General features: G+C 41.4%; 1 protein-coding gene across 1 annotated transcript in view; it reads right to left on the reverse strand.

Moving 5' to 3' along the window:
* LOC101520179 (cytochrome b-245 heavy chain) overlaps positions 1-1,646 on the reverse strand; it is a 31,512-nt gene extending 29,866 nt beyond the window's left edge. Inside the window, exon 1 of the mRNA XM_004587838.2 lies at positions 1,534-1,646. Within this exon, the coding sequence (XP_004587895.1) occupies positions 1,534-1,578 (45 nt within the window). The 5' untranslated portion in view covers positions 1,579-1,646. The remainder of the gene's footprint in view (positions 1-1,533) is intronic.
* Positions 1,647-14,374: the final 12,728 nt, after the last annotated feature.

Genomic DNA, 14,374 nt, shown 5'->3' on the forward strand with positions numbered 1-14,374 from the left:
GCCATCTCCCTCTACTACAGCATTCCAGGAAGTGGAGTCTTATCAAGTAAAGTGACAAATCTTCTACTCTACTTATTGACTTCTGAAGGAAGAGATATTTAGCAGGATAAATATGTGTTTTCTAGATTGCGATAATTCATTACATCCCAAGCACTGATTTTTATCAACCAGTGGCATTGCCCAGTCCTCTACCTTCACCGCTATAATGATCTTCTTTTAACTGCTTTGAAGCTATTAAATATCCATAAATACTGGAGTACAATCTCCCTGTACCAAGAGGAAGGTGGAAGAGCAAGTTCTCAGTTTCCTGATCTTGTCACTCTTTCTTACTCTAGCTCTCTAAGTTTTTAATTCCAAATATATGAGTGCATAATGTCAAAGAAGATACTATCTTAGGGAAAAATCGGAGTAAGAGTTAAAAGTGTAATTTCGACTTGTCTTCTGGAGAAACATCTGTTAAAATGGTGATAAGAGATCATGTTCCCATCTGCTAGTACGCAGAAAAATTCTATATCGCATTAGAACATGCTTTGAGATAAAAGATATTCTCTAATAATAAAACATTTTATTTTAACTATATTTGTGCCCCTAATTTCTCTCTCTAAAATTCAGACTCAAGACATAGTGAATTCTCACAAAAGCTCTATTCATAAGGGTTTTTTTTTTTTAAGACATCTGCATAGTACTTCCCTTGGCTATTTGGAAAGACTATTTAGAAATCACATTTCTAGACACCCAAATTGTTCATGGTTGCTTTGCTGAAATCCACCATCTTAATGAGAACAGTTGATCTTCTTTATGTCAGCAAATACAGAAATTAATGTCTATTTCATTAGAAATATTGTTACTACATATTTGATTAGAAATATTGTTTCTCTGTAACAATATTTCTCAACATAATTTGTTTTTATGTAGAAGTATAGGTAACATTTCTATTCCCTTCTCTTCAGTGTTTAAAAATTTCATAAATACACCAAGTTCATACCTCAGAGAAAAGAATATATATATATATATATATATATATATATATATATATATATATATTAACTTGAGAAATTTGCTTCCATTGGGTATAATTACTGAAATAAGGGCTGATTTCCACACATGTGTCACTCTTATTTTGTTATTTGGCAAATGGACTAAAATACCAATTGGCTATTTTTAAGTAGCAAAAACACATTAAGACATAGAGATATTTGTCTCCAGGTAAACAGTAGTCAACACCTCAGAACCAGGGAACATTAGCATGAAATACCTTTTATTATTCCCTTTCTGAAGCACTGGTTAGTCACGTCCCTGGAGGAACTCAGAAATAAACTAGCAGGAGTGAGCCCCCTGATAACATTCATTCCTCAATGAATGGTTTAAGGAATTTGGAGCAATGATCTCAGCTTTCAGATAGATGTTGGTTTGCAAAATAAATCAGTTTCAATATGATTTTTCAAACAAATAAAAAAGCTTTGTTATATTGAAGCTCCCAAGAGAACCCAAATTTGTGAGACAATTCATAACTTATCTCTGGTTGGTACTTACAACGACAAAGATGGAGAGCCCCTCATTCTCAATCCAGTTCCCCATATTGGCAGAGGTTCACTGTGCTGTGTCCTCACTTCTTCTATAGTAAGCTTCTCCTTCCCATGAGGAAATGAAAACAAAAGCTCTGGGGCAATCTATTTCCTTTTCTATGATCAGAAATTGGCTACCATTGGTCAACTGCAAAGCTTATTTCCATAGCAAATTTAAATCTTTACACCACAAAAACTACAGGTGACCAAAAAAAAAAATCTACAATGATAGATTCACAACTAAACAAAGCAGAAAATAAAATCAGTTTCTACAACTGAGAGACACATAATACAGCAATTCATAGGAGGCATTTTTCTTACTGAATTAACCTTTCGCAAACAGTCATCTGCTAGCAATTTTTGTGTTCCTCAAACTAGTGTTGGTGCTGAATAAAACATTTTAAGAAGAATATCTTTTGACAGGCTGACATAGTACTTACAGCCTTGTTGAGAAAAGCAACAAGTGATGGCTAGTATTTACAGGATGTTTATTAAGTGTCAATTGCATATGCTGTGTGTGAGAGAGAACATATATACACATAGGAATGTATGAGTCGAAATACAATACATATATGAGTGTACGTGTGTATCCACATGCGGACATTACATGCTTATACATCCACATATCGCTTCATGTGATCCTCTCAGCTTAACCCATTCAAAGAAGGTTCAATTATTATAGTTACATTAAACATAAGGACACTGGGGCCCACAGAATTTAAGTTAATTGACCCCAGTCACACAACTAGTAAACAGTGGAATTAGGATTGAAATCCCAAGCAATTAGCTTCAAAATCTACACTTTTAACTATAATACCAGCACAAAAGCTTGATTGTGCCAACCTCACCCAAAATTATATCAACTACAGGTAATGAAAATGTAGCAAGTATATCAATAATTACAGATGACAACCATGTTCCTAGGGAGCTGTAACATCTTCTACGTTAAATGATTAAACATAATCAGCATGAAGGCATGTCTGATATTGCAGATGGAAAAATAGATGTAGCATTTTCCTCTGGCTGCTACTCAGTCTTCAGATATGATGAGGAGAGTAGAATAGTGACTACATTCAGATCAAGTTGAAAATTTGAACAATTGCTGATCCTTTAACAGCCACAGCTAACAGGGAGGTGAGAAAACAGAAAGAAATGGGAGGAGTGAAAGAGAAAGAAGAAAAAGTATAAGTTCTTTTGGTTGCTCTCTGTGAACTACTCAGAGCACACTCTACAATTACAACAAATAGTAAAGATGTATTGTTTTTCACTTAATATTCACAGAAATTTGCTCCACTCTGACCTGCATGGCTCTTGGATCATATGTATCCCACATAAAGGGAAGTTGGTCTCATGATTCAATTCCACATAGAGTTCAAACACACACAGTGGGACAATCAAAACAAGTTTCAGTAACTTGCCTTTTTGCTGTCAGATCTGTTCCCACCCTTTCCTCATTCTTTGTGTTTCAGAGAGAATTACATTGCAGTGATACTTGCTTAGCTGACTTCCTGCATATTTAGGTTAATGGGAGGAGAGGGAGCACAGCAGAAGTCAGAGTGCTTCTTCCCCTAGCTTTTGTCTTCAATCCATCAAGTGGCTACATTCTATAGGGACACTAACTTTCACCAATTGATTCCTGGCAACCTTGGGCTAGCACCATTGTAGTTCTCTACTCTGCTAGATCACCCTGCCTCCTGAGCTGGTGTTACACTATCCTCTCCTGGTGTCTCTAAGGCTGGGGGGGTAGCAACTACTTCCTGTAGTTGTTCATATTTATGTTGCCTCTGTTCCTCTGTTAGACTTCTCCACTTTTCCATCACCGTGCAACAATTTCCTGGTGTGACATTTTCTCTGCTGAAATCTAGAACTTTTGGTTTTTCTGTTTTTCAAACTGGACTTTGAAACACAAAATAATTCAGGCCAGCATTCATTTTTCTCATGTAATTAAAGGAAACGGGGCATATTTGTGAAAGAAAAGAAGAAAGAAAGAAAGAAAGAAAGAAAGAAAGAAAGAAAGAAAGAAAGAAAGAAAGAAAGAAAGAAAGAAAAGAAAGAGCACCTTAACTGTCTCTCTCTGTCTTTCTCAATCTTCCCTGCTCTCAAATTCCTCTCCAGGGGTCCTTGCTGCTCCATTGTGTTCTCTGAAGCCTCTCTGCATCTCTTCCTTTTTCTCTTTCCCTGCTTAATGATTCATCTTCCCTTGTCCTAACTAAATCCTCAAGTCTTTCCCCTATTTTTTTATTGGAAAGGCATATTTGCAGAGAGGAGAGACAGAAAGATTGTCCTCCATTGGTTCACTCCCCAAATCGCTGCAACACCCAGAGCTGAGCTGATCTGAAGGCTGGAGCCAGGAGCCTTCTCCAGATCTCCCACATGAGTGTGGGGTCCCAAGGTTTTGTGCCGTCCTCCACTGCTTTCTCAGGGTGTAAGCATGGAGCTAGATGGAAAGTGGAGCAGAGGAACATGAATCAGCACTTATATGGGATACTGGCACCTGCAAGGGGAAGATTAGCCAACTGAGCCACATCGTGCCAGGCCCGCCCCCATTTTATATACTCCCATGAAGCCTGTTCTTTATGATAAAGCTAATGAGAGGAGAACCATGGACACTCTTTTTAGTGGGCTATAAAGTTCCCTGTTTCACACAAACCTCATTCTTGAACATTTAAGCACTCTTTTCTCCTTCCACAATTTAAGAAAGCATTTTCTTTTTTTTTTAAAGATTTATTTATTTTATTACAAAGTCAGATATACACAGAGGAGGAGAGACAGAGAGGAAGATCTCCTGTCTGATGATTCACTCCCCCAAGTGAGCCGCAACGGCCGGTGTGCGCCGATCCGAAGCTGGGAACCTGAAACCTCTTCCGGGTCTCCCACACGTGGGTGCAGGGTCCCAAAGCTTTGGGCTGTCCTCGACTGCTTTCCCAGGCCACAGGCAGGGAGCTGGATGGGAAGTGGAGCTGCCGGGATTAGAACCAGCGCCCATATGGGATCCTGGGGCTTTCAAGGCGAGGACTTTAGCCGCTAGGCCACGCCGCCGGGCCCTAAGAAAGTATTTTCAAGGATATTTTCCATGGGTAATAAAAATTCTCTTATTGCTTTATTCTCCTTTTATAAAAGTAATCACAACATGGTGAGTAGTCATTTCTTGAGAGCCTTGAGAACTTCAACTAGTTTCACAGTTGGAGGAAGATAGATCAGTAGCAAAGAAGGTTAAAATCTCTCATGCAAAGTAACTTCCCTTTTGAGAACATTTAAAATCAAATGTAATGCACACAGTTTTTAAAGATAGAAAGTTTTAAAAAGGAGTAATACATACTAGGTGACTGCCACAGACTAGACACGAAAAACGTACAAAATTGAATCTCTATATATTGACTGACGGTCTACCATCTCCAAGCCAATTTCACATCCAAGTTGTTAGTGTAAAGTTAAACTGTGGTCAAGATGTACTCATCATTATCAGCAGGCAATAGTTGCAAACAGCCTCAGGCTTAAGGTACCCTACATTGGTGGGAATATAAATTTAGTACATTCATTATGGAAGACAGAATGGAGATTTCTCGGAGATCTAAAAATAAATCTACCATATGACCCAACCACCCCGCGCGTGGGAATTAGCCCAAAGGAAATGAAAGCAGCATATTAAAGTGTTATTTGTAAACTTGTGTTTATTGAAGATCAATTCGCGATAGCAAAGATTTGAAATCAATCCACATGTCCATATCCAGTTGATGACTGGGTAAAGAAAATATTGTGCATATGCGCAATGGAATATCACTCACCCATAAAAACATGAAATAATTAAATCCTATAATCATTAATTTCAGTTTAAAACTTTTCAATATAGCTCCTGTAGTGAACTGGCTTTTCTTTTTTTCCTGAAAACAAACAAACAAACAAACAAACAAAAAACCCAAAAAATATTTTCACCCTTAACTTGGTTTTATTAAAAACAAGATTTATAAAGTACTAAATACATGCCACAGAGCTCATATGCTTTGTTATTTTCCACTACTACACTGTGAGTTCTATAAAGTTATCAAACCCATTTATAGCAGGATGAACTACTTGGAAAACTACTGGAGAACTCAATTATGTTCAGGAAAGCAGAGTTCATTTGCTCCCTATGAATCACATGCAATTAACATTTTAAAATATATTTCTATGTTTCTTCAAGACTAAAAAGGATTGGTGTGCCCATCTTTTACTGCAACTATCGGAAGAGCGACTTAGCAAAGCCAAGCCAGCTATTGCGGGGGAGGTGGATCAAGAGACATTTGCACATGTTGTGATTTCAAGGTTTGCTGAGTGCAGACTATGTGTCAACTTATAGATGATAACGATGCTTGTTTTATTTTAATGTAGTAATATTATTAATGTGTGCTCTTTTGTGAGAAAGGGGGAAGGCTTTGGAGACAGATTTTTCTCAGAAAAAGTCTAGGAAACTCAATCTGCGAGATTTCAGATGAATCACATAGGTTTTACTTTCTCGCTGATGTGAGAAGACACCTGCACACACTAAGTCTGAAACTATAAGAACAAAACATGAATATTGCTCTCAGTTTAAAGAAGTAAAGATAGCCAAACTCAAGCCAGACTTGTATATAATTCATGGAGTCCACTTTCCTTGTTAAACTTCACAGATTCCAATGGCTTAGCTGTTTTGAACAATGGCAAATATTTTGGTTGGAAATAAAAATAATCCTTTTCAAGGAAAGTGACAAGTATGAATGAAATTCAAATTTTCATTTCTTCTTGAGGTTTAAATATGAAGATATTTCAGAGGCCTGCATTGTAGCACAGGGACTTAAGCCTCTCCCTACAACACCAGCAACAGCATCTCGTTTTAGAGCAACCTTTGGAATCTGCAGTCCGGGTTGCTTCACTTCAGATCCAGCACCCTGTTTATGCACAGCTGGAAAAGTGGTGGAAGATGGCCCAAGTACCTGGACTCCTGTCTGCCATGTGAGATATCAGATGAAGTTTAAGGTTCCTGGCTTCAGCCTGGTCTAGGCTCAGTGCCAGCCATTGTGGTTATTTGGAGAGTAAATGAGCATATGAAAGATCTCTCCTCTCTCTTTCAAACAGACACACAAAGAAAAACTAAAACTAGATCTGCCATTGGACCCAGCTATCCCCCTTCTGGGTCTATATACTGAGGAAATGAGATCAGCCTATGAAAGTGTTATTTGTACTCCCATGTTCATTGCAACACTAACCATAAATTGTTAAGATATGGAATCAACCTAAGTATCTGTCAATTGATGAATGGATGGAAATATTTCTCATCTATTGCTGCAAAATTTGCGTGAAAACAAATCCAGAAGGCTGTGGCTCAAAATGCTCATCATCCATTATTTTTTAAAAATCTATTTATTAATTAAGTTATTCAAAGGACACACCAACAGAGACAGACACACACACAGGGGTAGGGGGAAAGAGAGAGAATGACAGAGAAAGAAACCCTTCATCTAGTGGATTATTCTCCAAATTGCCACAAGCAGGAGCCTGGAGCCTTTTCCAGGTCTCCCACGCAGGTGCAGGGTCCCAAAGCTTTGGGCTGTCCTTGACTGCTTTTCCAGACCACAAGCAGGGAGCTAGATGGGAAGCAGGGCCACCAGGACATGAACTGGTGCCCATATGAGATCCTGGGTGTGTGCAAGGCAAGGACTTTAGCCACTAGGCTACGGCACCGGGCCCCTAAAATAAAATATTATTAATCACTAACCAGTTGATTTCATAGACTATTACAACAGTGCTACTCTCTGAATGTGTCTCCCTAAAATCGATATACTGAAGTCCTGATTCCCAAGGTCCTGATATTAGGAAGTAGGAGGTAGAGCCCTCATTAATGGGATCAGTGCTCTTATGAGACTCCAGAGAGCTGCTTTATCCGCTTCTACCATGGAGGACACATGCCATCTAAGACCTCCAAAACAGGCTATCATCAGAAACTAAAACTGGTGTCAAAATGATTGTGAGTTTTCCAGGCTCCAGAACTGTGAGAAACATGTTGCTGTTGTTCCTCATTATCTAGTATTGGTTGTAACAGTCCAAATAGACTACAGCAATCGGACTATAAACAAAGGGATCAAGTCCAAATTGTTAAGTAAATATAAAAAGTATTGAATATATGATTGAATTTTTCTTCTTTTTTCATTTTTTCTCCCTTTTTCAATTTTTATTTTTTAAATTGTATTTACATATAATACAAAACACATGAAAAAGAATATTCAATTTAAAAAGAAGAAAACAAAAGAATTCCACCTGTACCTGCATTACATCACTAACATTCCATGGACCAAAATTAGAGCTAAGATGTGGCTGGAGGGAAGCCATTACTTTGTGTGCCATTAATGCAGTCTCCACATGATGTATTGTGGAAGCAGTGGGGAGCGTGGCATGTATGATCCTCCCAATCTTCATGGATCTTACAGCATAGTAGATGATGCAGACGTGTTCATTAAGCGGTTAACACACAGTGTGGTAATTGATGTAATGGGGAAGTTTGTGGTGTAATTGTTGTATATTCAACATTTCATGATAACTGTTTGTTCGTTGCTTTGTTCAACATGCCATGATGATTATTTGTGCATTGCTATGTTTAAATCAGCCTGTTGATGGCATTTTTTAAAAAAGCCCTTTTAGTCTATTTTAATTTCAACTTATAAAAAATTCATATTGGAATGTAGTCTATGGGGAGGGTAAAGATGATCGTTTTTTCGTGATAAGCAATTTTCATGAACTTTTTGAAGATCCTTGCTATGCTGAACTGCCTTGGCTTATCTCATTGCTTCCCAGGTGAGTGACAGACTTCTTTATATGGACTTGTCTTCCAGGTTACTAACTTACTGAAAAGAACTGAATTGTATTCTCTCCTTCACGCCCCCCCCAATAGTCCATAAGCTGACGTCTTAACCCTTTATTGTATTTGAAAACAGGATTTTTAGAAAATACTTAAAGTTAAATCAGATTACAAAGGTTGAGTTCCAATTAAACAGACTGGTGGCCTTGCAAGATGAGAAATGTCTCCTCTCCGAGAGCATACACACGCTGGACAAAGGCCATGTCAGGGCACAGCCAGAAGGTGGCCATGAGCAAGCCCGTAAGAGACCCCTCACCAGAATCTGACCGAACTGACACCACATACTGGGAATTCCAGGCTGCCCAGCTGGGAGAGATAAACTCCTGCTGTTATAGCGACCTAGTCTATGGCATTCTGTTATGACAGCCACAGCTAAGACACACATCTGTACTGAACACATCTTAGGACTTCCATGCAGCCCGCTTGTTTTCTTGTCTTCTACAGCAGAACTGAATAGCCTCAAACAGTAACCAACAGACACGATACCACCACCTGGAGCGAGGTTAGTGAGACGAATTAGCAAAGAACAGAGTAGAGAGAATGGCAACGGAGAAAAATTGGAGGAATTGGAAGTGATGCTGGAAATTGTTTCCTGAGGAGTATGGTGGAAGGGGGCTGGTGAATAGAGTCAAGGCTGACCTCTAGTTTCCAGTTTGAACTTCTCAGAGCGGTACAGCCATTCCTTGGAATACAATTGGCAGAGAAGACAAGCAAGATGTAAGGAAAGAATGAACACAGCTTGCACGGGATTGAGTTTAAGTGGGTTAGGCAGAGACCTCTGCAAGAGAGCATATAGTTAGGCTTGTTGTAGAAATATGGAACTCACAATATCCGGCCTGAACACACATGTGTGGGAGCTCTGTCTCTTTTACCACTGATAAAAGGGAGGTAAGCACAGTCATAGGATAGGGCAGCAGTCAGACAGGATGAGGCCCAGGGACAAACACGCTTTGAAGAGCTTTGCTTGCACAACTGCAGAAGAGGAATCTGAGATGAATAAAGAAAGCAGTCAGGAAATGCAAACCTGGAAGTATGGGATGGGAAGACACCTGAGTTTCAGGTACTAATCATGTGATACCAAAAGTTCAAGTACAAAACAGGCCAATAAATTAGCCCTGGGATAGCCAATAGGAAGTTAACAATCACCTCTGTAAGGGACTTTACTAGAAAGCAATAAGGAGAGTGAGATGTTTTGGGTTGAGATGAGGAAGTTAGTCAGCTCGAAATGGCTGAGGCTGTTAGGGAAGAGAGAGTATGGCTGGGATTGAGAAGACAAGAGGGTCTGGTTTCTTTTTAACTACGAGCATACAAATGGTGTTGCGAAGGAGTTAGGACAAGGGAAAGGGTAGAAACATGGAGCACCTTTTGAGAACAAGTTTTCTCAAAACAGGGAGGGAGGAAATGGAATTAGGGCAATTCTCTTGTAAAAGCAGGGAAGGAAGGGGCATATAAAGGAGGGGTTTTAGGGCTTGTGGCAGGTGGGGGACTTCCTCTTTGTGGTTTCCATTTTTTTTTTTTTGTGAAAGAGAGGGCAAGGCAGTCTGTTGAAAGTGCAGTGGCAGTAAACATTTTGATAAAGTGAAAACAGCTGTCAATATTGCATTTGCTATTCTGAAGAGCAGACTTCAGTACAGAAACAGGAAATCATTTCCAGGCTGAGATAAGGAACTGGCTGAAACTGAAGATCGAAAATTAGTGAGTGGCATGAGTTCTTGAGGAACATTTACAGTAGAGGAGGGCAGCTGAGTTGCCTAGTGTGGCTTTGGTCTGATGTATGGTAGAGAGGGCCACAGCAGGGGGAAATTGGGCTACATGCCAGAAAGTGGCTAAAGGGATGCCTGATGGAACCTAAAGTGATACGATACTACAAAGTGAACACAAAAGGATACAAAGGATCAAAATAATACAAATGGTTTGGAGGGGGTTTCAGGACACTCGTCTTGGGTGTGAGTGAATGAGGAAGCCATAAACACAGGATCCGTGGGCAGAAGTCTTTAAAGGCAGCAAATTTCTGAAATATAATGGAGAAATAATGGTTCGCAGTATAGTCACAGTGAAAGGAGGCAGGGTTTTTTAAAATGAAGAGGTCAAGAGAGCGTAAGGCCAGGTGGCATCTCTGCTGAAGCCACTGGAAAGAGTTGCCTCTTCAAAGACCCTTTCACCCAGCACAATCACAGATACTACGGGCTAGGACTGTAACATCTGTATTTTGCAGGGATAAAATCCAGCCCATAAGTTATGAATGAGAATTCCATTTTGTAAGACTTATACATTTTCCAAGGCTCCTGATCACATTTTAAATACATATTGGAAACTCACAAAAACAGTTTCAATAAAGGAAAGAATGTAAATTAAGTTTCAGTCAAATAGAACAAGGGGTAAGACTTCTTTACACTAAAGGGGGGAATATCTGAAAAAAAAAATCTACGAAGAGAAGGCGTAAACCATACATCCTCTTAAAAAAAAAGGCAAGGTGAGCATTTGGGCTCAGAGTTTAGAATGCTGGTTAGGATGCCGGAGTCCTGATGCAAAGTGCCTGGATTTGCGTCCCAGCTCTGCACCTGATTCCAACTTCCTACTAATGCGCACTGAAGAAGGCAATTTATGACAGCTCAAGTCTGGAGGTCCCCGTGGGAGACACGGAATGAACCTCTGGCTTCAGCTTGATCCCAACTCCAGCTGTTATAGCCATTTAGAGAGCAAATCTGTAGATGGGAGCTACATCTGTTTGTTCATGTTTCTGACTCTAATAAATAACTTTAAAAAGAAAATAGAGAGAAGGATCTTCTGAGTACAAACAAAACAAAAAATTGTGTGGCAAGATGATCTTTTTGCATGTCTCAGGATTGGGCTGGCATCTGTTTAAGCTCCTCCCTTCTTTCTTTGGAGTTTCAGTGATAGAGGCAACTCTACCAAAGAGACGCAGGACTGCTGCTACTGCCCTTCAGGTTGGTTCTTGGAGTCTCTGTTAGAGACACAGAGCAAATGACATCAAATCATCTGACTCCTCTTGCCAGTTCTTGTTTGAAGGGGTTCACATGATTTTCACTATGGCCATACAGAAAGGAGAAGAGAAACTGATATGTCTTGAACATCACCTATTAGAAGGCTCGCTGATAAGTGGCTTGCATTCCTGAATATAATACAGTAGTAGTATCAAAAATAAGTGTCTCATTCATCACTGTCTTAGAGATCAGGAGGCTAATGGTTTAGAAAAGCCAAGTAATTCATTTGAAGTTTAGGATTCAGGTTTGCCTAAAAACAGAACATTAGCACTTTTGATTGTAACTGTTAAATGGGATTCAACTAATGATGGCCAATATGGTAGTCATTAGCTACATGCGGTTCTTTAAATTTAAATGAATTAAAATCAAATATAACTTAAAATTAGGTTCTATAGTCACTCTGGGCACATTTCAATTGTTCAATGGTTACATGTGGACAGAACAGATGTGGGATATTCCATCAACACTGAAAACTTTATTGGATGATACTGATCTAGAATGAGGGCCTGTTTCAAGCTACCCCTGCTTCAGAGGAAGTATAGCATCAGTGTACAATATGCCTAAGTATCATGATGTGAATACCATGTTAGTACCACCAGGGTTAAACCACATTAAGAACAGTGTCTGGGAGTAGATCAGGTGTGGCTGGGCTGAAACGCCCAACAGTAAGAACTAGAATGGTTGTGGGCCAGTTGGGCAAAGCCACTCTTCTGCCAGTACAGGAGGTAGACTAAGTCAACCTGGGCAAATTATTCACCAATGTGGGTGAAATTGGGAAATTCTTCTGCCAGGATGCAGTCCCTGAAGGTGATTGCAAGAACCAAAGCAGAGAGCAACCCAGACTAGGCCCAACTGACATACGTGTAGGTCAGGTCTTGGGCTAGGCCAGGCTGGGTCAGTTCATAAAATCGCTGGCAGATCTGAGAACTAGGAAGGGACACAGGACAGCCTGGGTTGGGCCGCAACACCAGTCAGTTCACATAAGGGCTGGGACTGGGGGTTGGCTGGACCAGGTTAGACTGCAGCATCCAACAACAGGAGCTGGAATCAGGTGCCAACCAGGCTGGACCAGGATGCAGCACCTGCTGGCATTAGCTGAGGTGAGGTGGGCCATGCCAGTCTTATTACCTCCTTCCCCCAGATACAGGAAGAAGAAAAAGAAAATTTGGAAACAATGGTCTCACCCACTTCACCCGAACCCTCTATCCTTCCCACCCTTATCTACTATGTAAACACGATAAATTTTTTTTTAAAAGAGAGGCATTTTCCCTCATCCTTTGATATAAGTAAGATCCATTCATGTTACTGCACATAGCTGTGAATGATTCACTTTTTGGCAGCATGTACAACACTCTCATTGACCAAACCTGTTCTAATTTATTTACCTTTTCTACTATTAAGGACCATTTCAATTATGGCCAGGGTTTAGCCATTAGAAATATCCTGCTCCTCAAAAGCGGGAAGATTTTCCAGGTGAGACTCATAGGAACAGAGCTGCAGAAACATTGCTGACTGCAGGCCTGGTAAGAACACATTTCCTACGATGCTTCTTTGCATACATAAGTTTATGCAACTGAAACAAAAATCTCCCCACAAATCCTTCTATGTGTAAAAATCAAAAAGGTACTTTGTTTTGTATCCAATTCTTAGTCTGTTTTTACTTTAAAACATTCTGATTGTGGTGCACTAAATTGATTGGGAATCAATGGTTCCTACTGCAAGTGGAAGCATTCTGGAACAAAAACATTACTGGCAATACTAGTCTAATGGGGCCTTCCAGAACAAGCCTTCAACAGTTTCCATGCCTACTCATTTTACAGGCCAGTGACATCAACCATGCACTGAAACAAAACTCTCACAACAAGCTGCTCCACTCTCCCAGACAGCGACACTGGGAGATGCGGTGCACAGTCCCAGCCATAGGCACGTACATTTGTCCACTGAGTGCTCTCGGTGAAATTGGGCCAGTCTTTGCTGGCATCCCCGGGGACAGGACTGGACTCTCCACGGGTCTCACCAGGGCTGCGTGTCGGTGTCCGCTCCCCTCATCTGAAGCGTCACTCAGAATACAGCGCCTGCAAGTGGGGATGGGAGAACCAGCCCTTCCTTCAGGAGGGGAATCCCTGGTGATTCAGAGCAGCCAGGGCCAGGCTCTACACCTGGGCAGGTGTCTGCAAGCTGCCCTTCCCGCCTCCCCACCCACTACAGGTCCACCAGGCTCCCAGGCTCCCAGGCCCTGGAGTGCGTGGCAGCGGCTCACCACATGCCTGTGCCAAGGGCTGACTATGTGTGGGTGCTGGGGGTCCTGTCCCGTGATGCTGCAGAGGGAACCCATGAGAAAGACACACAGCTTCCAAGGGTGGTAGGCCAACTGTCGGCTATTTCTCTCTGCAAATCTGTGATGACCTAGGGTGGTACCTGGGTGTGGCTTGGGGGACTCGAACAAGGGGCTTGGGTGGGGCCCACAACTCTTCTCTCAACTGTAAACCTCACAGCATGTGATGGCCTCCAGGACCTCGAGGGAGGGAGCGGGGAAGAGCAAGGTCTTCAAAGTCACTCGACCCAGACTCAGTCCCAGCTTGTCCCCTTCCTGCCGTCATGGCAGGGCCACTTTCTGAACCTAGACAGCGGTGGCCACCCAAGTCACTCTCAGTTCTTCTGAAGGCTGCAGGATACAGTGCGTGGGAGACACGGACTTCCTGGCTGCCCACAGGGGCTCCTGGACAACTGCTGGCACCAGCTGGGGAAGAGGAAATGGGGAGGGGGCTCAGGCAGGAGCCGCTAGAGGCTGCCACGTGCAGCCTAGCTCCCTGGGAACTGCGCCAGAATGCACCTGCCCCTGATATTGGGCCTACTGGGAGTGGCAGGCCTGTCTGGCTTCCCTGTTGGTAATGGTGGCGGAGAGCTGCGCTGCCAGGGACTGGCACCAGGACAGG

Source organism: Ochotona princeps, chromosome X, assembly GCF_030435755.1.
Source record: "Ochotona princeps isolate mOchPri1 chromosome X, mOchPri1.hap1, whole genome shotgun sequence".
Taxonomy (NCBI): Eukaryota; Metazoa; Chordata; class Mammalia; order Lagomorpha; family Ochotonidae; genus Ochotona; species Ochotona princeps.